The 26,828-nt window shown below is 40.9% G+C and overlaps 1 protein-coding gene across 6 annotated transcripts in view; it reads left to right on the top strand.

Moving 5' to 3' along the window:
• MIDEAS (mitotic deacetylase associated SANT domain protein) overlaps positions 1-26,828 on the top strand; it is a 104,681-nt gene that overhangs the window by 62,390 nt on the left and 15,463 nt on the right. For 5 of the 6 annotated variants that reach the window (XM_074955618.1, XM_074955617.1, XM_074955619.1 and 2 more), the window contains 4 exons: positions 19,412-21,102; positions 23,567-23,884; positions 25,503-25,848; positions 26,357-26,423. In XM_074955618.1, the coding sequence (XP_074811719.1) occupies positions 19,645-21,102; positions 23,567-23,884; positions 25,503-25,848; positions 26,357-26,423 (2,189 nt within the window). In that variant the 5' untranslated portion in view covers positions 19,412-19,644. Of the gene's footprint in view, positions 1-8,566; positions 8,682-19,411; positions 21,103-23,566; positions 23,885-25,502; positions 25,849-26,356; positions 26,424-26,828 lie in introns of those variants that run through there. The other variant, XM_074955621.1, reaches the window with a different exon arrangement.

Genomic DNA, 26,828 nt, shown 5'->3' with positions numbered 1-26,828 from the left:
AGTCTCTGAATCCAAGTGCTTAAGTGACTTCCACCACTTCACTTGTTTGACTTTCTTTAAAACATCATCAGCAAACATATATTTCTTGAATGCTTCACCCTTAGCTCTGAAGTTTATTATAGTTGGCATTATGGAGTGATGATTGCTGGATGTCCATGTCATAGCCAACTCCTCTTCTTCAGCAGTTAAGGTTTGACCCTGGTACCGAGTGTTGAGAATATTTGCAAGAAAATGAACGGGAGATAGTGCTTGTCCCATTTGTTTTTTTTAATGCTTGTGATTCAGCTCTGTCATTGCATATTTCTCTTTTTAAGATCTCACTCAGTTCCTTCCAAATTTCAACAGCGTCGGCAATAACACAGCTATTTCCCTGCATTTTGTTCAAGGCTACAGAAATAGGCTTCAGGGTACTCGGTATGTGTTCAACATTTCTCTTAAGCCCAATGTTGAGAACTTTGGCTGTGTCAGTGCCATCTATTTTTTTCATGATTTTGTTCACAAACTGTGATCAGATTAGGCCAGTTCTTGATCTAGTGCTCAACACAGTCCACTACTGAGTTCCATCACACGTTTTGTGGGAGAGTTAGCTTGGTTCCTCCACTTTTTTCAGAGCAGCTGCTGCAAAATGGTTGTTACGGAAGTATTTTGCAATTTCAACAACATTAGCCTTTATTTCTGGAACACTGAAGTATTTGGCTAGGAGGTGCATCAGATGAGCAGTGCAACCGTATGTTGTTAGCTTGGGACTCTCTTCTAAATGTCTTATCATCTTGGATACATTTGCAGCATTGTCTGTGACCAAGCTGCATACTAGACATTTGAATTTTTTTTTACACAGTTTGTTATAGCTTTTACTGCTACTTCTTGTAAGTATTCACCTGTGTGCAATTCCTTTTGTATCAATTCTTTCTGTAAGGAAGACATTCCATTCTTCTGTTGTCACACAAGCACATACAACAGGATCATTGTGGACGTTGCTCCACCCATCAAGACTCAGGTTAACAATTTCACCCTCTTGACCTTTTGCACACTGCTCAATGTCTCTTTCATACACTTTATCCAGCAGTTTGCCTGTGAAATCTGCTCTGTTGGGTGGACTGTATCCTGGTCTTAATGACTGAACCATGTTAATGAAGTGTGGGTTCTCAATCATATGGAAAGGAAAGTTTGTTGTATAAACAAACCAGGTAATTTTTTCATCAATTACCTCTTTTTGTAATCTGCTGGTTCTTATCACAAATTTATCTCTGGTTGATTGTTTCCAGATGATGGAGATTTTTTCTTCTTTTTGCTCCAGGTGATATACTGTGGCTATGTGACATACATGATGTGACTGAAACGCTATCATTGGCAGATAACTCTGAAACTAGAGAAAATGATGGTGATCTCGAAGGTGGATATTCTTCACAATCCTGTATGTTGAGGATGGATTCTCCTAAACAAATAAAGTCAATGCAGTTATTTAATTATTATTACCATACTGCTCATTTAGTATTACTCATTGCATTCACTGACACTCAGTACTACTTTAAAGGTGAAATTATAAAAGGAAGATCTGCCTATTTCAGCTATTTAGTTTTTATCACAACTGCATCTAAAACGATAGTATCATAGAGTAACAACTATATTTTTTGCTCAAACATGAGAATTCAAGAATAGTCCAGAAGGAAGACAGCTAGTCCTTAAGAAAGAAGTACGAAATTAAAAAGTTTACCAACCTGAAGATCCTGCATGTTCAGACAAGTTCCTTTCATTATCTTCAATGCAGCTTCCTCCTGTGAAGGAACACTTCTCATGATATTGTTTCGTTTGGGCCACCAGGCCTTGCATTTCTTTGTTGCACTGTTTGCATTTTGCACGCATGCCTGTCTTATCCACAGACAGAGGAACTTCATTAAAATATTCCCAAACTGGGTCTCTTTTACGGCCTGCTGCCATTATAGGTTTTCCTTTCTAGTGTCTAGTAGATCTCAAATCAATGAAGGCTACATTCAGAAAGACCTCAAGTCTTCTTGAATATGCTACTCAAACAGTTTCACTTTTGTTTCTACTGTCTGTCCCTCCCTTCTCACATTTATCTCCAGACTACTTCTCCTTGTCCGGATCTGTTCTACCCCCAACAGTCTTCTATTCATTGAACTTTTTGAAAGTTTGCACTTTTAGAGAGAGGTAAGGGATTGACTCTGTGTACACACATTTGCAGTGGGACAATAGGGTTGAGGTCCGTTATTTCTCACCTCTATATATTAGTTATTTAAAAACATTGTTGCTGTTAACAAGCATGTTATCTCTGGAGACACACATCCCAGTTTGAGAACTGCAAAAGTAAGCATCTCTGATGGTATCTTCTAGACGGAGCACTGAGCTCCATTGGGTAGCTAGAAAGATTAACCTAAATAATCTATATAGAAGCCCCTGGAACCACATAAGATTGGGTCTCTAATCCATGAACTATTGGAACTCATTTACAAAACTTTTCTTAAACATTACATGAATATATTGTCTCATACTATGGGATTATAAATTCTAATTCTTACTCCATGATGAGATATCTTTGAGCTATAGTGTATCTTAATTAAAACTATCTTTGGATAGGTTTTTTCCTCAAAAAGCATTTTATCAAAAAAATTCGATTTAAATAAAAATCTGATTAAAAAATTTTTTTTTTTAAATCATTGATTTTTATCCACTCTGATACTTGATTTAAAACTTTTTGCAAAGGCTTGCACGCAGGAGAAAATTTGTTCCAAATGCAATTGTAAAGAATGTTACTCTTTCCTGAAATATTGGTAAGTGCAGGGCAAGTGGTTTCTTTCTCTGCTGGCACTTGTGTAAGTCCATTTTGCAGGAAACTTCTGACTTTCTGAATAAGTTTGAGGCCGATATTGCCTTTGCACAGTTTTTGGTGTGTTGATTCAGAATGTGGTTTAATAAGGACACAAATTAGCTGCTGCAGAATAGGTCAAAAATTTTGCTTTGCTTTTGATAGTTTTGGTTCCAACGACCTGCTCTTTTCTTCCTCTAGTGTACTCCCTCCCCACCTTAAGGTGTGTGCGTTGGGGGAAGGGGGTTGTTTTGGGTGTTGAGGAAGTGGGGAATTCTGAATCTATAGCCAGGAAGATACCTTCAAGGCTTAAAACTTGTAGCATTCACTTCTTAATAATCTGCCCTCAACAGTGCTAGTTGCCCATCTAAAACACAGCTTTTAAACTGCAATTACTGAAACAATGTTTCTTACCTGTTGACCTGACCACATCATAGGCACTGCCCAATTCAATATTCTACCTGACCTTGCCCCTTACTGCATCACTCGCTCACTCCTTTGCTCTACTGAAAGTGACAGCCTTGATAATCCTTTGTCTACATTTCCCACAAACATTGTAGTCTACCAGCAACTACCCTCATGTCAGCTAAATCCCTTCAGACTTTTTTCCCACAGTACTTTAAAAAAGTTACACTATTTATGTAACAGTTTTAGAAAATACAACTGAACCACTACAACCTTTTCTACTCTTGGAAACAGCACCAATTTTAGCAGTTGTTTGCTAAATGATGGCTGAATTAGTGGTGGCCGCTATCTATCTGTAAGTGTAGGCACAGACAAACTGTGTCCAGTGTTGGTTCAGCTAAACCAATTGCTGAAACCATATGATTTTCTAGTGTAGACCTGGTGTAAGATACACATATGACTAATGAGCACCTGTTTGATCTTACTAGTGTAACCTTTGTCCTTCCACCTGTCTACTCCCTATTGTTTGATTACCCCCAACTTGTTGCATCACATCTAAAATTAGACTGTAAACTCTGGGGAATAATCCCTGTCTATACTATAAAGTGCCTAGCATACTTGTGGGTGCTATAAAAAATAATAGCCCCTTTCAACTGGGGATTTCAAAGCACTTTATAAACATAAATGTATTTAGGTTCACAACATCCATGTGAGACAGGTATTATCTCTGTTTTACCAATGGAGGAGTGGGGTTGAAATGATTACTTGAGATGACAGTCTGTGGCAGGGCTGGGAATAGAGCCCAGATCTCTTGACACCTGTTCTGTGCTTTTAGCTATGCAGCCATTGCCCTAACCTCAGTCCCACACAACAACAACTAATGCCTACCTGATGATTGGAAGCGTGTCTCTACTGTGGACTAACAGCAATGAAATTTTGGATCCATATCAATGAGTAGGACTCTCATAGTAATGGTAAATACAGTTACCCCAGCTTTCCCTCCTCACTCCTCAGAGGACATTCTGTCACCTCCACAAAGCCCTGTGTGGGAAAGGAATCTGATCAGCAGTCAAACTGTGATTCTCCATGCAGTGTGGACACCCAGGTCTGTCTTGCTTCTTACTCTTGACCCAGATGACAGGAAAGGTCAAGAAGGGACAAAGATTTACCCTGCAGTATATCTTCCTGCTGCAGTCCTGCAAAGTCAGGCATGTATTTTTCTCAGTGGAAAAAGGCACAGTGACTTGGTCATATCTGCTGGGCATGTCCAATTCCACAGCTGACTTATTTGCGGTTGGGAAGAAACTCTGAGTGAAAGAAGTATGGCTATGTCAGCTATGTGAGTGCAAGCGTAAGGAGAGCATTTTGGCCAGCTCTGTGCCATTCTGACTGTAGAGCTATCTGCAAATCCTGCATGCTGGAGTAAACATTTCTCTCTGTTGCTAGCAACTGCCTTTCCTGACAGTTCCAAACAGAAGAGCCTAAAATAGCTCTAAGCCCTTACAATTAGCAGAAGTGTTAACCCATTTCCACAGGAAAAGAATAGCAAAGAGCTTTCTAACTTCATGTAGTCTCAGAACATACAGTGCTCTTAAGCTCTTTGCTTCTACGTGTGCATGCCCCACCACAGGCTTCACAATCTTATTCACATCATGTTATTTCTTACGATGACAGATAATACTATTTGGCTCTGACAGCACTTCTCAACTTCAATACAGTTTACAAACATTAGCTAATTAGAGGAAACAAATGGCAGAAACCTACTTTTACTGAAGTGTAATGCTGCACTGTGGTATTCTCCCGTACGTATAAATGGCTGTGCCTTCCCTCCTACCCCTTTCCTGCCCACAATAACCCAGTTTATGGGCTGGTTTCTCTTCTATGCCAAATGTTGCATGCTCATGCATGCAGAAGTAAAGATGGCATGGTATGGTATTGCCATCCTTACTTCTGCGCTGCTGTGTGCAGAGCTGGGCTCTCAGTCAGCAGCCACCACTCCCTGGCCGCCCAGCTCTGAAGGCAGCAGTGCAGAAGTAAGGTGGCATGGTATGATATTGGCACCCTTACTTCTGCACTGCTGGTGGTGGCGGTTCTGCCTGCAGAGCTGGGCAGCTGGAGAGCAGCGGTGGCTGGCCAGGAGCCCAGCTCTGAAGGCAGAGCCGCTGCCAGCAGCAGCGCAGAAGGGGGTTGTTGGCATGGTATGGTATTGCCACCCTTACTTCTGTGCTGCTGCCTGCAGAGCTGGTTCCTCAGTCAGCAGCCGCCACTCTCTGGCTGTCCAGCTCTGAAGGCAGCATATAAGTAAGGGTGGTAATGCCGCGATCCCTCCCTAAAATAAATTTGTGACCCTCCTGTAACTCCCTTTTGGGTCAGGACTCCTAATTTAAGAAACCCTGGTCTCCCCCCATGAAATCCAGTATAATCTAGGGTAAAAGCACACAAAAGACCAGATTTCATGATTCGTGATGTGTTTTTCATGATCATGCAATTGATAGGGCCCTATTTATGAGATAAGAAACTGATGCTTTGCAGCAGTCTCCTTTTTTGTTGTTGTTGTTGTTGTTATCATCTTGCAAGATTTGGCAAAATTTCAATTTAGTTATTTTGGAAACATCACTTAAAAAGTTAAACTGAGGATCTGGTTTGTGCTAATTGTTCTAAATTGTCTGCAGCTGCTAGAAAGGACGTTGTCACTCCTAAAATCTTTTTTTTCTCCCTCATCATTGTTTGTAATAAGCTTGAAACACAAATGTTTCCCTAACATAATTTGTTTTCCTTTGCTTGCCTGCTGATTTTGTTCTAGTGGGGTGAGTCACAAATGCAGAGCTTCCTATGTTGGTTTGCTGTTGTGGGTTGAGCTCAGAACCTGGTACATTGTAGCACTGCTTTCTTAAAATCCATCTCCTGCTGCTTTCCTTCCTCCAAAAACCAAAATAAAACCTAGAAGCATTTTGGAAAGCAAACCTTGAATAATTTCAGAGTTTACAAAAAGGTATAAGAAAAACTATGACAGTAGGGCACATTGACACGTCCTTTTAAAGTACAGAATGTTTTCTGTATAGAACTGTTGTCTGAAAGCCTGCTCTGAGGTGCAGCTGCTGCTTTTCTGACCCTCCAACCCCATGAGGCATTCTCTCTTTATAACATGCCCTTTGCTAGAATGTATCAAAATATTTGGAGGGAATGAGGAAGATGTCAGTGAAGTTAATGGGTAAATAAAAGCGTATTCACAGAGTTAAATGATAGGCCAAAATGGCAATTGGAGTGCATGTTTGGATGGAATTGTGATTTTTTTTTTTTTTAAAGCTGCATGTAAACAAAAGAAACCAGCCTAATTAAAACAGATGTTTTATAATTCCCTTTCATTGCTTTCCTTTCTCTTCACCACCGCCATTTGCTGGTAGAGGGCAAAAGTGAAGGGGTCATGATGTGATGTAAACAAAAGAAATAAGAAGGATATTAACTTTTCCATACTCAGATTCATTTTTATCAAAGGGAAGTATATCCCTGCTCCTTATTTTTCTTTGAATTGATTTTTAATTCCTGTTTCAAAACAGTAATTCCCCATTGAAATTCACTTTCATTTTGGTCATTTATAGCAATATTCTTGATGTTTAAATCTCTGATTTCCTGAAGATCCTATATCAAATGGGTAGGTAGATTGCTGCATCATAGCTTTCTGCTCACTCTGTCTTTCGTCACAGAGCTGCTGAACTTCACTCTAAAGACCCTGATTGGTACATCTGCTTAATGGGGTTTTATTGATTTATTACCAGGCTGTGAGTGAGATTGGAGAAATGAGAAGGGTGGTAATAATATCTTTTAAAATGTGCCTCATAGGTGCACCAGGTGGCTGTTCTGGCAGCTTGAGAAGTTACTGCATCATTACTTTCTTCAGTAAGGATGTGTGAGGTACATGAAAAACAACGTTGGGGATACATTTTGGATTTTTTGTTATTGGGGCCAGGTAGCCGTTATGTACAGCAGTGCTGCAGCAGTTAAACTTCCTGGATGCTAATTCTTCCCCTTCACTGTTGCCTGTCTCTCATAAACTGTTTCCCCTTACACCATCATCCTCCGAACAAATGCATGCACTGGAGAGTTCCTTCTGTGCTGTGCAGAATTTTCCCAAGGTGGCTCTCTTTGATCCATGTCTTTCAAAATGCTTTATTGATTTCCAGGACTCACCTAATGCAGTTGCCTAAATTATTCTTTTCAGTCAGGAATGGCAGCCATAGGCCTACATTACTCCTGTGTATTTTATCTGCACTAGGCCCTTAGAAAGCTAGAAGCAGTCTTGCCAGTCAGTGTCTCTTTTTTACTTTGAGTTTAGGTTGTCTCTACTCTGTTGCACTGGGCACCTGAAAAACATCTCTTTAGACTGAAGCCTTTTAAATATTTGTTGGAAGGGTTTTGCTGCCTGCGGTAAGGTGAGAAGAGGCATTTGGAAGGATGGCATAATTTAGTGCAGGATTTAATTTCTTTTGCTTTCTGGACAAGGGTATGATTTTCAGTGCCTGATTGCCCCGGCAAGCCTTCTTGCTCCACACCCTGGGTGGATAAGATAGACCCAGCTCTCTTCCAGATCACTTTACACAGCTTACAATGATGATTTATTTTTTCCTCTCCTCTTCCTGATATGAAAGAATGCTGTGTTGCTGTCCTTCCTGCTTTCAGGAGTCTGAGGGTGGTGAGTGGGAGGAAAGGCTGGGTGAGTTCAGTCTGCAGGAATTCTGTTGGTGTTGACCGACTGCTTGCAGGAGAACACTTGAAAATGTGAGAGTTTTTTGGAGTAGAATTTTAGTGATTGTGAGGCCATCATTTCATGGCTAGGTGTAACGTATGCAGAGGCTGTGCCATAAGCTCTGCAGAGTTCATTCTTCCCATGCCTGCCTTCATCACTTCTTATCCAAGAATGTCACAATAGATGGTGATTTAATGATAACAAACCTCCAGCAGGCTGAGATGAGAACATTTTTCCAGCTTATGACCTGTCCTAAGTCTCCAGTGATGAAAAGCTATTGAATTAACACCAGTGTGCCACATTTTGCATCTACGCTCGCCCTCATGTTGGTGGATGAAGGAATCGTTCCCATTTCAAAATGGGAAGATTAAATTTTTTTCTTCCACTCTGCTTGTGTGTTTATGGAGTTGACCTTGTTCCCGTCACCTTTGCAGCTGGTAGCTTGACAGGTATTGTCTGTGTGTCCCACCCCCTCAGAGTTACCATATATACATGTTCATTAGCCCATTCGTTTATAAGCTGACCCCCACAAGATGGATAGGTAAAAATAGCAAAAACTGTGTGACCCTTTCATAAGCCAACCCTATATTTCAGGGGTTGGCAAACTTTGGCTCCTGGCCCGTCATCTTGAGAGCTGCGGGAAGTTGCGCATTGGCTGGGAACAGCGGCCACAGGGAGCTGAGGGGCTCATGCCTGCAGATGCTCCAGGTAAACAAAATGACAATGTATTAGATATTCAATTCAATGATTCCATAGAGTTTAAAATCATCAAATTTTGGTGTAGATCCGTTTATAAGCCGACTGCTGCTCTTTGATGCGTCACTTTTTTACCAAAAATTTTTGGCTTATGAATGAGTATATATGGTAATTTATTCTCATGTAGGAGCTCTTAGAATGTCATGTATTCCCTTGCTGTGCTTCCTAGTCTTTTGTACCTACATCATAGCCACAAACTTTGCACCTGAGGACTGGAAGGTTCTTCTTTCAGAAATACCTAAATTTCCTTTGCTGGCTAGAGGGAACAGCAGATACAAAAATTCCCTCTTTTCTTTCTCTCTTACTGCGTTCCTCCAGATGCTTGTGGTTCTGGACCATGAAAGGAGAAATCTGAACCAAATATCTGACCTTTTGTCTTCCACATAGTGGCATGGAGCGCAATCACTAGGCAATGGATATGAACTGTATTGTGACTTTTTGTTGTTAGCTCCTGGATCAGTCCATTTTCTCTGTATGTCAGAGGAATTAAAGTCTATTATTCCCCTTCAACACCAATATAAAAGTAGCTTATCTGCTTTGTGTAAACAGCCCCACCCCATCACTTAAGGCTCATTGCTCAGCTATACAATATTATACAGCTGGGGTGTATTAACTGGAGTGTCGTACATATGACCCAGGAGGTAATTGTTCCGCTTTAGTGGGCACTGGGAAGGCCTCAGCTGGAGAACTGTGTCCAATTCTGGGTGCCTCACTTTAGGAAAGATGTGGACAAATTGGAGAGAGTCCAAAGAAGAACAACAAAAATGATAAAAGGTTTGGGAAAACCCTACCTATGAGGAAAGGTTAAAAAAAAAAACCCTGGGCATGTTGTTTAGTCTTGAGAAAAGAAGACCAGGGGGTGGGGGCTGGGGGAAGGATCCGATAACACTCTTCAAATATATTAAGAGCTGTTATAAAGAGGACGGTGATCAGTTTTTCTCCATGTCCACTGAAGGTAGGACAAGAAGTAATGGACTTAATCTGCAGCAAGGAAGATTTAAGTTAGATATTGGGAGAAACTTTGAAACTAAAAGCTCTGGAATAGGCTTCCAAGGGAGGTCATGGAATCCCTGTCATTGGAGGTTTTTAAGACCAGGCTGGATGAATGCTGTCAGGGATGGTCTGGATTTACATGGTCCTGCCTCAGTGCAGGGAGCTGGACTAGATAACTTTTCAAGGTCCCTTCCAGCCCTATATTTCTATGATTCTATAAAAGTGGCTTAAATAAAAATCACATTGTTTTTTATTGTCTTTTAGAATTATTTCAATACTTAGCCATGTATGTAAATTTAGGGAGTGTTTTATAGTATATAGAGCAGGGGATTAATAGTCAGGACTTTGTTCTGTTCATGATTCTGCCAGTGATCTCTCTTAACCCCTCTGTCTTTAGTTTCTCATCCAGTAAAATGTGGGTCATGATACTTTACCCACATGTCATAAATGCCTTGGGATCCCCTAATAAAAAGCATTTTGAAGTGCTAATTATTAAGGCTGGAGGAAGGTTGTATCTGAGACAACCACTCTGTCTTAGGAGGGAAGCAAAGAACTGTGTAGCCTGATACATCTGATTTTGATTCCAGGAACAATTTTAAAATTCATTCACTAGAGACAAAGAAATTGAACTTCTTAAAGAGGAGAGCAGTAAGCTCAGCAGCTGCCAGCAAGGGGATTTAATGAGAAACCAATCTCATCAGACTAATCTGATAGAGTTTCTTTAAGGGTCTGACAAAGAAAATTGATGTGGATAAGGCAATGGAGGCATTTTAGTTAGATCCCAGCAAGGCTTTTGATGAAGTACTACATGAAATAATTTGTAAAATGGAGGAGCTTGGACTCTGTGTTAGTGGTGAAATAGAGGATGACCTACTACTATTTATTGTAATTTTCTGCACCCTATACTTCATCCACTTTTCTGAAGAGAAGCCGTGCAGCATCTCTCATAGCTCAGTATTGGGGTCTTCTGTCTAACACAGTGGTTTTCAAACTGGGCACACATACCTCTAGAGGTACACGAGCTCTCGTCAGGGGGTACGTGAGAAAAATCCTGTAATGGCAGACAATGGATCGTGTTATACCTTTATAGACCTTTTTTTCATAGGTATATTATGACCCTATCTCAGATGGGTGTATGCAGTAGACTAAATTATTTAGAAAGGGGTATGCAGCCTAAAAAGTTTTAAAACCACTGATCTAATAGTTGTATGCAAAACATCTTAAAGCGGATCAATGATGCATAGAATTTAAATTTCCTTATGATGCCAAATATGGGTGGAACAGCAGGTGAAACTGAGGAGACCATAAAACTGCAGGGAGGCTCTCAACAGAAGAGCTGGAGAATAGAGTTTCATGGCATTACAAAATGTGAGGTCAGGAACTTGGCATATTAAATGGTAGAGAGAGATACTGTTAAATGGAAAACAGTATTTAAAGAAATTAAGAGGAACTTGGGTACAATAGTAAATTTCCAGGCAAAACCTTCCAAAATAGAATTCATGTTGGAAGTAAAGGTCTATTTATGTGAAATATTATTATTAGAATGGTGTACTTTTAAAGAAGAAAATTATGAAGAAGCCTTTTAATTAGAATAAAAATATGGACATTAAATAATGAGGTTGTAGTTCAAAAACTCTAAATGGTAAAGTCTAGATATATTCTGTAATTCTATGTCAATCTTAGTTTTCCCCTCTTATGCTTGTCTGTTGTCCCGCTACTCATAGAAAAGCATAATTATTTACCAAGTAACAGAAGCTAAATTATTCCCTCTTAGCTAACTCGTTATGTATTTTGTTGTTTGATCACATAACCTTCCTCTGTCCTTTCTGCCCATATCAGGTACAGGGGGTTCTTGAGCTCTTCTTGAGAGGGTGCATACGATATTCTTTGTCCTTGTATTTTGGGTATGGGAGGGAGGGAGGAATTCAGCTCACAATGAGTTGATGGACAGTCTTTGACTAAAATTCTTCCCTATCCCCAATACTATGCTGTATCCTGGTTGTTTACCACTCCAAAAGTTGCAGTGTTTCATTGGTGCTATGTATTTATATAGTGCACAGTTCCTTGGTGGGGGATCCTGTAGCAAGAAGAATGTGTTTAGAAGTTTAAAATACTAATAAAAGTATAATGGGAAGTACAAGACTAACGTGTTATAGAAAAGAAGTCCTCTGAAGAAAGGCTTTGTGAAGGGTATTTTTCACCTGGAGGGACCACTAGTATGTGGAATAGTTGACCCAGATGTGTCAGGAGCTGACAATCTTTGACTTAATTTCACTAACTTTAAATCCTGCCTTTTCTCCACCCTTTGTACAAACAGTAGCACATAGCACTCTGACGCTAAGAGGTGAGGGAGCATGGCATTGGGGCCTGGTTCCTGCATATGCTGCATGCCACAGCAGTTACCAGCCAGAGGCATTCTATGCTGCTGCTCAGAGGAGTAGTACACTTAACAATATGTTGCAGAAACCTGCCCTAATGCAACTGCAGGATGACTCTTGTGGAGAAATGTTTAAAAAAAAAAAAAAAAAAAAAAAAGTTAACTGATCATGATAATGATATGAGGTCATCCCCAGACATCAGGGAGGGGAGCCTGCTTAGTCACTGGGGCAACAGAGCTCAGCATTGGAAGCTGCCAGTTGGGAGCAATGATGCTACAGTCTGAACATAGACCTGCTTCATCTTAAGCTATAGATTATTATTATTATTTTAAAGATGGCCTGCAAAGGATCTTTTGTGCTGCTTTATTGTGTATAAAAAAGGCCTGTAAGGTTTATTTATGTATTGTTTGTTTTTAACTTCAGAAATGTTAGGAATATAAAATCTAGTTCTTTGTTGTTTTTCCTGGAGGAATCTTGAATGTGATTTGTGAGCTCTCGTACCTTAATTGAAGGTACAGGGTGTTTAATCTTTAGCAGATAGACTTCTTTCTCCCAAGTATGTCTGTCTTTATTTAAAACTTTGGTTTTTTAACAATCCCTTCCTTTCTTAATAACTCAGTTTCAGTATTTTGATTTTTGTGATGTTGTAACTTCACTAGTTCTCCAGTCACCATGGTCTTCCAAAGTAGACAAGACCTAAATTTCTTATATGTACACCCGCGCGCACGTGTGTGGGTGTGCGTGAGAACTTTTCTGACAACCTTTCAGTCCCTCTTTGAACAATACAAAGACACAAGTCCTTTTTCCCCCTTTACTGGGCACCTTTGACCTTCTTTCATAATTGTTGTATTACCATTTTGATGTTTGTTTGCTCCTCTTTTCCAGCTAAGTACATCTCCAGACCACTTACTGTTACATTCTGCATACACCAGGGCCTCATCTAACAATGGAAAAACAGAAGCCAAGGCCTGGGCAAGTAGAGAGTTGGAGAGTTACCCATGTACATTAATAGAGGCCTTTTTTGCTTATCTCAGACAGCTATTTTTGAGGATCTCATTACCCTGTGTATGCATAGTGGGCCACTATACTAAATGCGTTGTATGGTAGATGCAGATTGGAGCCACACTTTGCAAGTACAGGGTCAACTTTCTTTTGGGAAGATACAACTTAAACAGTCTTTCGTTGTCTGTCAGTTCGTGGGTAGTCTTTCTTATGGCCATCTCCAAAGCACAGGAGATATGTGAGCTCAGTATGTTTAAGGTTCAGACTTGCAAATGGGAAGCTGGCTTGGTGGTACTGTTTTGTGCTTCACTGAGAACCCCAGTCTCATACTGCCAGGTTTTTAGAGCATCTTAGACAAGGCATGCTAATTTCCCGGAGGAAAAGAGGAAACTGTAACCTGAGCAGTGCAAGCCTTTATAAAGGCCCTGCAAACCCTCAATTCATACCACTTTCTCAAATTATAGTCTCTAATATAGACTCCAAAGAAAGGGGGATGGAGCGTCGGGATTGTGTATCTGCAGTGATCTATGAGCTCCAATGCCAAATAAATCTTTCTGTTTTGAGTACTATCAGTATAGATTCCCACCCTTGGGAACCTCCAGGAAAGTGGGACTTGAGGAGTCTTTCTTAGTTGAACAATGACTGCAGGACAACTGTCCCAAACTGGGCATACTAGCACAAGGCTGGGTCAAGAGAGCCAGGGGGAGGGAGAGACAGTCCGTGAGATAAACTGGGGCGGGTGTGTGTGTGTTATGCATACAGGGCTTGGAAAAGCCCAAGGATCTTGAACTGAAAACAAAATTTGACTGGCAGTTATGCAGAGTGTGGACCAGTGGAGTGGATGTGTTTCCTTTGGTTGACCCTGTTGAGGAGGATGTGATGTTCCAGGTGGCCCCTTGGGTTTGTGGTAGAAGTTCATTAGTAGAAGTTTGGCTAGTTTAAGAAGGTATAGGGCATTTCTGATCATTGCAGCTTTCAGGGCCTTTAGGAGTAGTGAGGAGCTGAATGGAACCCAGAGTACCCGACCGTATTTTAGTCAGATGCCTTCAGTGTTGGGTGAGAACAAATTTTTATCTGTCTCCAAAAAAAGACTTTCCTTGCACATCAATATTCCCTCTGGATTGGGTTTTAGCCAGCTATGTTTCCTTCAGTTTCTCACTTCACTGGTATTGCATGACTGGAGGAATCATTGGGAAGATGATGCAAAGCTGAACAATGGTGTTCGGGTTTTTTCCCCTCTCTCTTTCACTGCAACACCCCCTTTGTCTTCCAAGATTGAGGTCCTCAAGCTTTGAAATCTGTTGCAGTCAGCAACAAATCTTTTAAAACCTCATGCCTTGATCACGTTGTAAGAGAACCTGAGATCTGAAGGATTTTCTTCATTTATTGCTTAAAAATAACTAATACACTTGATAGATGGCTTCTGAAGCAGGTGGAAAAGAAATAGGAAGGGTTTGCTAGATGTTCTAACTAAAGTCAGTGCAAGTCAGAAAGAGAAATTCTACAAGAGATTCTAAACCAGGGAACAAGTAGAGGAGGCAGGTATCTGGTTTGAGAACAGTCTGTTGAACACTAGCAAGAGGACAGGAAACTGCTAAGGTTTTAGATGAATTCATACAGATAACAATATGCTAGATTTGAATAGTCAGTACTATAGGAATTCAAAAAGGATAAAGGAAGGAAAACTGCAAAAGAATTGAATTTTTTTTTTTTTCCGAACAAATATTTTGCAACTGCTCTGGAAGGTATAGTAGTATCATAAGGCACTATTATTTGTATAACCTTACACACTGTAGTTAAACAGTGCTGCTAAATTTGTAGCAATTCTGTAGAAAGCAAAGGGGAAAATAACACTAATACTCTTAAGCAATGTACGTTTATTACTTTTGTCCAAGAGCTGTTCATGTTTGCAGCCTGGGTTCCATTTTAAAGCATCTCTTACCTTGTGGGATGTGCATTTTCAGGGTTTCACTGAACATGTTTGGCTAGTTACATTGTGTGTTGATAGCATTTTAAAAAGAGATTTTTTTCCATCTCCTGTGTCTCTCATTTCTTTTGGAGTTATTTTTGTGCTGTCCAAAGGGGATTGGAAAATGAGCTGAGAGAGTTTGTGCTCAGTGAAGGGAGGAACGCCCTGGCCTCTGTCATACTCTGTGGCAGAGTTCCATTGCTTATGGCCAGGGTGAAGGAGGAGGAGGAGGAGGAGGGAAGAGAACAGCAATAAAACAGGCAGAGGAAGTGAGTCAGTTCTCACTGAAACAGCAAGCCATGATTCCACTTTCAGGGAAGCCAGGCTTGGTCTAGATTGAAGGTAGAAGTTGCATAAACCCCGTGCCTGCCTCCCCCTTTCCCAGTTTTAAAATCTACTCTGCAGCCATGTGAGGTTTGAGGAGATTCAAGTTACAGGACCTTGGGCAGAGGGAAAGGTCCAGTTTAACGTCTATTTTTAATATATAAAATATTTTATTGCACCTTGTTGTTGGGGTCTTTAATAATAATGAAAATGTCTTGTCTGCTCTGTGTGGGTTTTAAAAATCCCATGGCAGACTCCATAAAAGATGGCCGTGTTTTCCTTGCTCAAGAATTCCCTTACACAGCACAATGTGTGTGTGTGTCATTTGCTTTCTTGCCACCCCAAAGAAGGCTGCTTTTCTGTAATGGTTGAAGTGATCCTGGATGGAGTAGTAGAAGTTGTGTGTTGGTTTGTAAAGCGCTTTGTGATTCTCTGGAATTAAACACACCATTTAAATGTTAAATATTATTGAGCGTGGAAGCATGTTAGTGAAGAAACAAACTCTTTAATGGTGTTTTCTCCCAAGCCCTCTGTGCTTTTTTCCAGTCTCATTATTTTATGGGAATTGTGGCCTCCTAGTCTGCATCTATGCTTCCTGCTCTTCCTCACTGTTTCTACAACCAATTCAGCTCCACAGGTGGGAGCTTTGAACTTTGGTGAATCTTATTTTAGCAATGCCCAAAACCAACCAAACAAAAAAATCCACCACCCAAAACCAAACTGAGCACAGTTCTCAACTTGCTGCAATCATCATTCATTTTTCTTTGATAGTAAAAGGAAGGTTGTGGTCACTGTGCAAGCCAGATAGTAGAGTCAGTTTGTGGGTTGTCATTCAGACTTTTCACAATGGGAAAGGAGGTGGGGAAATGTAAAGAGCAACTGCAAATAAATGTTTCTACCCCAAAGAGACTCCATGTATTTGTCCTCAAAACTGTTAAACGCAGGTCAACCTCTGCAGCACAGGCCAGGAATGAGAGGCTGACCTGGAATCTAGGACTTGGGTTCTGTATGCTTACATGTACTGCGCAAACCATGAGTTGGCCATATGTTGTTCACTGGTGTTTGTGTGTTGTACAGTAGACTGTATAAGCAGGTGGAGTCCCCACCATCCTGCAAATAGACTGAGCATACACAAAGGATATGGTCCAAATTTACACTCTTCCTGGGGCCTCTTCCTTCTATTTAACATAAATAATGACAGAGTATTTATTTAAGCTATTATATTTTCCATTTAAGCAACAGACACTGAAAATACTGTCCTTTGGGGAAAAGTAAATACCAGTACTGACTCCAGTTCTAAAGACTGAAGATGATGTACATAGCTAATGTAGTATATGTCATATTATATACCATATTTATAAAGCTTGACCTTGAAAGTTAAACACTTTCCTCTGATTTTATGTATAAAAAAAGCAGACTTTAACTAATTTCTTACTAATTCATTACTAAATTTGAGGAGGGCTCATTGATTCTGCTTATTTTTAATCTATTAAAATTATTTTAATAAATGATAGTAAATTTAGACCTCATCTCGGTAGTCATGAATTCTAATGTAATTTTAACAGGTTTATTTTTAAAAAGGAAATATTTAAATTTAAAATCTGATTTAAATCATTTAAAAATAAAGGATAGATAAGAATCATTTATAAAAATAGTGTGTATAATAATTTAAAAAAGAAATACAATAAAAGCACCATCATATCCCATATGTAGAAGTAATATCCACCCGATAGGTTTTTTCCGACCATCTTTCACTGCCTCTCGCATTTTGCCCACTAATCCCATCTTCCCAGGATTACGAGTAAAATTCCAAAACTAAGTTTCAAACAGCTGCCATTTTGAATACTTTAAATTTTTAGTTTTTTTAATGTTTACACCATTAGCCATCATTGTTCTTTTCCCTTCCAAATGCAGAATTTCCTCATCTCTTCCATGCTTCCTGTCCATTCCCCACCACACCAGAAAAAAAAAAAAAAAAAAGGAGGAGGAGAGAGACTTAGTTACTTTCACCCAAATCTTAGGTTAGGTGATATTCAGGTTTGGGCAAGTGACAAGTTTAACATCCAAAGTCTTGGACTCATGAGAACTAGAAATGGATTGCTATGTCTTATTGCAATGTGAAGATTCCCAGCTTTCCAATGGGATCTGTGGCACTTCTTGTCCTGGTAGGCCCCAAGGTTTTTTTTTTTTTTTAACCTTGGAATCACGGCATTTTTAACTTGTTCTAGATCATTTTAGAGATTATAACATTTATTGCATTTTCTCTCCCTCTGAGGTCCGAACAATTAGATTGTTCGCTAAGAGAGACTGGCTTTGTAGGTGGATAGAGACAAATATTTGTTTGTTTGTTTGTTTATTATTTTAAATCTAAAACATTTCAGAAATAATTCTTCTGTAAAATGTGACTTACTGGATGAGTCTGTGAGAATACTGAAGATATCTAGGTTTGGGATAGCCTCATTACATGGGAGCTGGTATTTTTATGTATTTAAATTTAAGATAATAAGATGCCTATCCAAGGTTTAAGGTGCATTACTGTCATTAATAGCGCACATTCTCTTAAAATGTGTGCTATTAATGACCATTCCATGAGCCTTCTGGAGTATGTGCCATAGAAGATGGCTTCCTTTATTGTGGCTTTTCATCCTTGATTATGTGTATTCATGTGCTTGAGGGATCTTCTTTTCCTGTTGCATACCGACCGATCTCTGAAGATCATTAAAGGTGCTTCCAGACTCTTCATGAATCACTATTCAGTGTGAAATTCCTTAGTAGAAATAGCAACTTCCAATAGGGTGACCAGACAGCAAGTGTGAAAAATTGGGACGGGGCTGGGAGGTAATAGGAGCCTATATAAGAAAAAGCCCCAAATATCGGGACTGTCCCTATAAAATCGGGACATCTGGTCACCCTAACTTCTAACTGCTGCAAAAGACATTGAAAGTACAGCAGGTTGGGCAGGTCCTGCCTGTAGTCATAGGGAACTTGGTGAGCTGTTAAGGGATTTCTTGGCTGATAGGCTGCTGCAGAAGCAAGATGATTTCTCCACAGTACAGCTACTGGCTACTTCCCTCCCTCCTCCATTGTTGAATGGAGCACCTTTCCTTCATGTTCAGCTGAAGATTTTGGTGGTGTTTGTTTTTTGTTTTGTTTTGTTTTTACCATCTCAGAGAGGAAATTAGGGAATCCTGAGTTAATTTAAATTGTTTGCCTTTTTTAGTTTTAGCAAGTCATTGTTATTTTTTCAGGGTTTGAATTAAAAGCAGATCATTCAGCTTACGAGAAAGAAATTAAATAAAAATCAATGGCTTGATGGGAGAGAAGTGAGGAAGGTGGGAATGTTGAACAGAAAAGGCTTCAGAGTGGGCTAAAGCAGTGGTGCCCGATTTTCTTACACAGGACGGACACATAAACCTAAACGCAATCTCGTGTGGGCCAAACAGATCCTACATATTTTAATAAGAATTGGTCACCTGTCTTGATTTATATTTTAAGTTCATCTTGTTTCATGTATATTTAGATTGTTTCTAAGTACAGTATTGTCTATTTATATACTTGGATAAATTAAAATGATGTAAACATGATGACAAAATACTGATGAATTGGCCGATAATATATTGTGTTGAAGGAGGACACGGGCCTTATGAAATGTTGTGGTGGGCCGTGTGCAGCCTGCGTGCCTTAAGTTGGGAGCAGCCCTGAGCTAAAGAGTTCATTATTGAAATCAGAAGTGCTGTTTGCAACTGCTGTTCTTGTTGTTCAAAAGTACTCTGATATTTTTTATTTCTTTTTGAGAGGGATAAATCAGTTAGACTCTACATAGGATCAGATCTATTTTATCTTCCTCCACTCCATTCCCCACTGGACAAGATTTTCCTGGTCATGATTTCTTTGGAAGGAGGGACAGGCACACAACTTACTGTTTGCTGATTCTGAGGGTGTATATGCCATCTGATGTCCTTTTGCTGTTTTGTGCTCCTTACTTGTGAGTCATTGATGTTCGTTCTCTGTTTCAGGCATTGTGATCAAGTGGACTCCAGCATCCTCTGAACTGCAGAGAAGAAGAGCAAAAAGAAGGAAGGGAAGGGCGCACAGAGGAAAAGGGGGTGGAGGCACTTCCACCTGGACTTGTATGAAACTTATGACTGGAACTGGATGGGAAAGTGAACCATTTGGTGTCTTTTCTTCCCCCAGTCTCTGAGATGGGTGGATTGTAAATCTGTATGTGTAACTGGGAATAGACTGAACCATGAATCTTCAGGCTCAACAAAAGTCTTCAAACAAGAGGGCTGGGAAACGGATTGCATATTTTAATGAGCAGGATGTAGCTGTGCCATCGAAAGAACTGCAACAGCAGCTGAAGGAAGGACAGTACTATGGACATGGAGGGGAAATACCTGCTTCACAAACTATGGAGCTTTCTAAAGCAGGGAGTTTAACTGGTGCTCCCAACAATGTTGCCTTGATGAACTCTGTTGTTTACACTCAAGATAGGGGGGACTCCATGATGATGTCTCAGCAGCTGGCTGCTGTCAAATGGCAGAACTCATTGATGGGGAGCAGGTTGCCTGAGAGGATTGATTCCAGTTGGCAGCCTTCACCTGCGGCATGGAACCACAGTGTGGTCTTTGGGGGCAATCAGAAAGGGGTCCACCACAATTCCAGTGCTCCAGGTTTCTATGGCCATCCTGAAGCTCTGAAAAGAAGCCAGGAAAAAGAAATGGAGGTGCCCCAGCTAGAAATATATGGAGATGCTGCTGTTCAGCAGATGATGGCCCAGAAGGTTCAGCTGGAACAACAAGCACTAATCAGGCAGCAAGCTCAAATGAATTCGTATCACCAGATGCAGAAACAACAGCAGCAGAATCAGACTCTACCTTTACAGCCTTTCCAGCTTGCATTCGGTCACCAAGGCCAGAAGCAAGGCCTTCCTGAATTGTTACATGTCTTTCAACAAGCCCCAGCTTCCTCCAACCCAGTCTTTACTACCCAGCAGAAACAACAGTCTCTTCCCCAGCTGCAGCTGTTTGAAAACTTCTACCCACAACAGCAGCAACAGGCCGCCACGCAAGCCTTCAACCTCCAGCAAGCTGCCTCTATAGCACATCCCCATGTGGCAGCAACAGCACCCCAGCATCATATGGTGGCCCACCAGTACCAGCAACCGGAGAGGAACCAGGAACTCTTGAAAGCCCTAACAGAGCAAAACCAACAGACTGTGCTACCTCAGACCCAGATACCCTTTCCAAGGAGGTCAAGGAGACTCTCCAAGGAAGGTATTTTGCCATCTGCTTCTTCAGGAGAAATACTGGCTTCTAAACCAGTAGAGGAACAACCTAGCAATCTGTTCCTGCATCACTGGCAACCACAGCAGCAAGGACTCCAGTTTCAGCATGAGACTGAAGCTCTGGGCCACAAGGGTAGCTATCCACAGCCCACAAGAACACATCTGGGACAAAAGGAGACCCTGAGTAGTGATGACTTGAACCAGCCTGAGACAGAGAGGCAGGCCACATCCTATAATGGCAGAGATGGGGAGAAGCAAGTGGCAATGACCGAAGAAAGCACTCAGAGAACTAATGACTTTGTGGGGGTGAGAGGTGGTGTGATCCAGAGCACCCGAAGAAAACGGTGTGTTTCTCAAGAGGTCAACCTGCTAACTCTGGCACAAAAAGCTGTTGAGCTGGCTTCTCTTCAAAATGACAAGGTAAGAGATACATCCTGACCAATATAGCATTTCTAAAATAGCCCCCATACTGTATCGCATCCTAAAAATACATCTCTCAGAGAAAAAACATGTGGGAAGTCAACCTAACTGAAGAGAGACAGAGTATACTACTGCAGAGTCAGCTCTGGAATGGTAGGGGGGGCAGGACCTGGTTACAGAAACTGTTACATGTATGATCTCCTCATGGTGCAGTGAGGCTACCTGAGCAGTATAATTTACACCACTGGTATTGAATAAAACTCCTAACCTGGCCCCTCAAAATAAAATATAGCTAGCTATTCAAGCTGATGAAGAATTTAGAATAACAGGTGTAAATCTTCTAGGCTTGGTTTCTTATGGCCTGTTTCACCTGACCTCTTTCTTAAAATCTGCCTCTCTTGACTAATCCTCACAGTCAAAACATGAAGGATGACATCTTTAACAAATCATTTTAAAAATATTTTTAAAAAATGAAATAAATTTTTAAAATTCCAAATTGAGACAGCCATGAAGAAATCTGTCTAACATATAGGACAAAGGCCTGTAGGAGCCTTTGTAGGGCTTGTTGGGGAAGACATGCTATCTCTTGGTGAATAAGAGATAAGAGCAATCACTCCATTGCTCCCTCTAGTGTTCCATAGCCATAAGCTGAATCATATCATGTCACATGGTGAGATGAGGAAATAGGAGGCCAAGAACTAAGGGGCGTAACTGAGAACTATGTTCTCTTCTAACCTTTCTTTGACTGGTCTCACAGTGAATCCCTCAGTGGGAAGGCAAAAGATCCTTTTCTCTGAAGACTTCTTTGCTGAGTGGGGTGGAGGTGGTGGGGAACAAAGCATGCATGTCAAGATATATAACTATCTTTGCAACAGTGTATTGGAGAACAGTGACAAGGAAAATAAAAACATTTCCTTTTTGACATTCCCCCCCTTAATTTCCTGCTTGCTCAGTGGTTGCTTTGCCTATCCGCTCTATACAGGGACATGTAATTTATTCAGTTTTTGTGAGCAGTCAGAGGAAGTGCACACACGCTGCTTCATCTGTTCCACAGAAGACCAACAAAAACCTTCGTCAATTAGTTAATCGACCTTGTTAACATGATCACCTTTTCCTTGCTGCGCCATTCCTATTGAGCAAGTTAATTGTTAGCACACTTGGTAGAAAACTGGGGAGTAGTTAGCAATGTGAAATATGTACTCTTGCTTATCTATTGCCCTCCCACCCGCAACATGTTTATACTTATCCAAGTAGAGCTGCATTACACAAAATCTGATCACCAGCGCAGTGAGTACAGTTAGAGAGATCTGGTTGTGTATTTAAGAAAAGGCTTGGGGGAGATCAAATCGAATTTGACAGTTGAAACAAGACATTTCACCCCTAGTCGTGCAAGCATATTGCCATGGTTAGCAACTTGAGGACAAAAGGAAGCAATATTTATGACCGATTCTGTCTGTTCTTTCCAATGAGCAGTGAAAAGGGTTTGATTCCACAGTGGCCCAAATGGAAGGGATTCTATACACCCCACTCTTCTAAATAGCTTTGAAAATTTCATCTTGAATGTATAAAATGATCAGTCTGGGGCTAATGAAGCCTACATTTTTAAGGGGTTACCTACAGCGGATCACTGGGTGGATGCGTGTGAGAGAGAGAGAAGTCATATGTTTGTTTGTGGGAGTGTGGTCTGCTCCCCCACTCTCCTTAGTCCAGTGGTTTTCTGTCCCACAATACAAGATGCTGCTTCCACTGTTGACTCGTTTCCGCTGATCAGAAAACCTACTGAGCACAAATCCAAACGGCACCTACCTGATTGTTGTAGCTTATGCAAAGAACATATATAAGAAGAGTAGAGGGCCACGGAGCTGATGAAAGAGGTTTATTTATTCATTTTAGTAAGGTACATTTCCATTGGCTAAAGTGTAGTACAAAAATCAGTTTAGCTCTTTGGTCAAGAGATTCAATTATATGAGCTCTCAAAGAAGAGGGAGAACCAGGGAAAGCAGGTATGTTACAGTTCAGCAATTTGGATCAAAAGTCTGACACTTGGAACTGCAATATACAGATGTTCCCAAAATAATGAAAATACCTACCCATGTGCTTATGGGGAGGTATTGGGGAAGTTATGTGTAGGGCATAAGTCAGTCTGGAACACAAAATGTAAAACTATGGGTGGGGGACTGAAGGATCAAGAGAGTAGTTGGTACTGTTTCTAACGCCAGTTGAAATAAATGGGACAACTCTAAAATAGTTTTGCCAACTTATGGAAGATAGTTCAGATAAAGTATCCTTTTCCCCAGGTATTGTAGTTCTAAGTACTTTCCAGCTAAGAGAATGATTTGTTGAGCATACCATGGAACCCTGAAATAAGAGATTTAGATTGAAAGTGACATATTGTCTGATTAAAAAAGGTGGGTGATTTAAAACTTTTAAGGTACATGTGGGATTTTTTTCACCTTGTCTTCAGGAATTGGGTACTTCAGAAGAGAAGAAGAAGAATGTGGTGGTTGCAGCACCTGCAGCAGCCAAAAGTGTTTTGGAATTTGCCGGTTCTCCACAACCCTCCAAGAGACCCCGGGAAGATAGCAGCCTCGTGCCTCTAATCATGCCTGTGTCTGTGCCAGTGAGGAAATTCGACTTGCAAGCTATTGGGAAGGAAAAGGGTGAGGAAGGGAAACTCCAGAGAGTGCTAGCAAATGATCGAGGTCTTTCTGAACGCAAGCCCTCTGTGATAGTCACCCGAAGAAGGTCCAATCGCAGCTCCAACATGGAAACCTCAGTCCAGGTATGGTCACGTTAATAGACCTAGGGAGACTGAAGTCTGCTAAATCTATGTGCCCAGCTTCATCCTTTCTGTTGAAACAACTTTTAATTGTGAGTGAGTAGTTTGAGTCTCCTAAACTTGAAAGGGGCACCTTGTCTTTGGCTGAATTTGATCCAGAGACCATATCTGAGTCCTGTGTGTAGAGGGTTGGGGGTTTTTTTATGTGCACCCCTGCCATCTGATGGTTAATCTGTGGAACACCATTGGCTTTTTGAGGCCTATTGTTGGTACTAAAATAGCCAAGTAATGCCCACTAGAAGTCTGGAGGATAGAGGAAATGAAGGTAGACAGTGTGTCTCTGAGTAAATAATGTGTTTGCTGTTGGAAGCTTGCTCTATTCAAGTGATCTTCATTTAGCAGAGCTATGCTCTAAATAAGGGGCATTTTTACCATTCATGAACAGGTAACTTTGAGTTGTAAAACTATGCACCTATCTTTGGGTTCTAAGTCCCAAACTGGATCTTTGTTCACATGGCTACCATGATGTTATAAGAATCCCTTGTTGGGGTTCCCTTAATAGCTACTTTTTATTTATTTGTTTATTTGAATATTGCATCTAGCCAGAAGAGAGAGATTGAGATAAAGGATTATAGTGGATAATTTTGCTGTCTGGAGAGATGACAAATAGTATATAGTTCCTAAGCAACTGCAGACTTTTGAGAAAAGACCCTTGGATTTTCCTCTGTTCTATCGTTCAAAGTGACTAATTCCTCCTCTCACCCTGTGGGGTCATCTGTGTGTGTCAGAGTTCTATTAAAATCCCATCTTCCCCCTTCATGACCACCACATTAAAATTGCCATCTTTCTAACCCAGCATCAGACTGGATCTCTGTCTAGAGCCTGTAAATGCAACTTTATAATCTACCAGAAGTGTTGTCGCTGAATAATAGCATGCCCCCCCACACTCCCCATTAGGGTTGCATGCAGTGCCTCTTAAGCAGCCCTAGCCAGCCCCTATCCTGCAGTGCACTGAGCCTGTCATCTCACTGAGATTTTTTTAAACAATCTGAAGGCATCATTAAAATACAATTTAGTGTTTAGATCAGCGTTTCTCAAACTTCATTGCTCCGTGACCCGCTTCTGACAAGAAAAATTACTGCATGATCCCCGTGCCCTGTGTTACTCAGAATAGTTAGTGTTTTAAATAAAAAATGCATTACACGGCCGTATCAATGAAAAGTAGCCACTAAATATTTTAATGCACAATACAATCACAAGACAATCTTTATATCCAGTAATTAAAAAATAAAAATAAATAAGCATCAAATGGGAGGGGTGAGCTTGCATTGATGAACACAAATCCTTGAGTGGGGCTCTGTGTGGCTGAGATAAAGGCGGAAGTCATCTTCAGCAGTGAGACGGGACCTGTATTTATTTGTTTTTTTCAGTGTTTCAGCCCCCACGGCTGCCTGCGGAGAGGTGGGCAGGCTATCTAGGGTTTCAGCTTCCCTTCTTTGCCCATGGACCTCTGGGCTGGGGCTTTCTGCCCTGGTGACCCCATCAAAATGAGATCGTGACCCACACTTTGAGAACCCTGGTTTAGAAAGTTGTATTAAAAGGATTTGTTTTCTTTTTGTAGCATGAAGATGCTGCTCCAAAGGAGGAATCGGAGGGCTTTGCCCGGAAACCAAAGCAGCGCCCAAGACCTGAGCCACTCTTCATACCACCGAAAGCAGGCACCTTCATTGTCCCTCCAGTCTATTCCAACATCACTCCATATCAGAGCCACTTACGCTCACCTGTGCGCCTTGCAGATCACCCTTCAGATAGGAACTTTGAGCTACCTCCTTACACACCTCCACCGATTCTCAGCCCAGTGAGAGAAGGTTCTGGGCTGTATTTCAATGCTATCCTCTCTGCTAGCGGTCACTCAATTCCACCTCCAATGACCCCTAAAAGTACTCACAGAACTCTGCTCAGATCTAGTAAGTTCCCTTCTTTGTCCTGTTGGGAGTGGGAGGCTGAGTGCCAACGCGAACGAAATTATGGCTCTATTAGACAGTTATGGATAGCTGGATGTGGAGCTTCCTGTTGGGAGACTTGGGGAAATGGGATGTAGCAGAATTGATGCTGCCATATTTGGAGATGTTACTTAGGATGAACCCACCATTGATCTCCTGCACCCCCTACTAACTTCCGAAAGAAAAGATTTAGTCTTGAAAGAGTTAGTTCTCTCAAGCATGGGATTAGTTTAGCTAAAGTATGAGAAAGAGTTTGCTTTAAGGATTGGGATACTGTGACGAAAATAGTGGACCAGAATGAAGTGGTGGGTGAAAATTCAAAAATCCCTCTTCAGCTTACTGTTCTTTGGCAGTTGAGTGCCTGTTTTGGGTGATGGAAAGTCTGTGCTCCAATGTGGTGTTCAGACACTTCCACATCTGCCCCAAACATAAAATTAATGAGTTTTGATCAAGTCTGTTGCTTGTCTTACAGATAGTTCAGAAGTCACCCCTCCCATCCTTTCAGTAATGGGGGAGGCCACCCCAGTCAGCATTGAACCGTAAGTATCAATACAATCATACAAAATCCACCTCTTTGCTTGATGGCAAACATATATTCCTTACCCCGCTTACAGATTTAGGAGGATAGGAAAGTGCCGCAGGGTCCCCTTTTGTTGGTTTATCTTTTAGAAATTTACAGACTCACTTCTATGACTGTCTTTATTAAAAGTGTGTAGGGTTTTCTTTTTTTCTAGATTGAGGCAGAGTAAATTTATTGATGATCCATGTACTAAATAATTTCTTATGGTCCACTGAACAGTTGCCACAGTGGTAACTATTTTCCATCACTACTCTTCAGTTGCTGGGCTGAATTTGAACTACTGTAGTTAGCTAAAGGTGGCAGGGTCACTGTGTCATTCCACCATGTATAAACATTATTATGCATGTTGTTTACTTTTTTTTAA

This window comes from Natator depressus, chromosome 6 (genome assembly GCF_965152275.1).
Source record: "Natator depressus isolate rNatDep1 chromosome 6, rNatDep2.hap1, whole genome shotgun sequence".
Taxonomy (NCBI): Eukaryota; Metazoa; Chordata; order Testudines; family Cheloniidae; genus Natator; species Natator depressus.
Note: the sequence above shows the minus strand (reverse complement) of the source record. Positions and strands in the feature narration are given on the sequence as shown.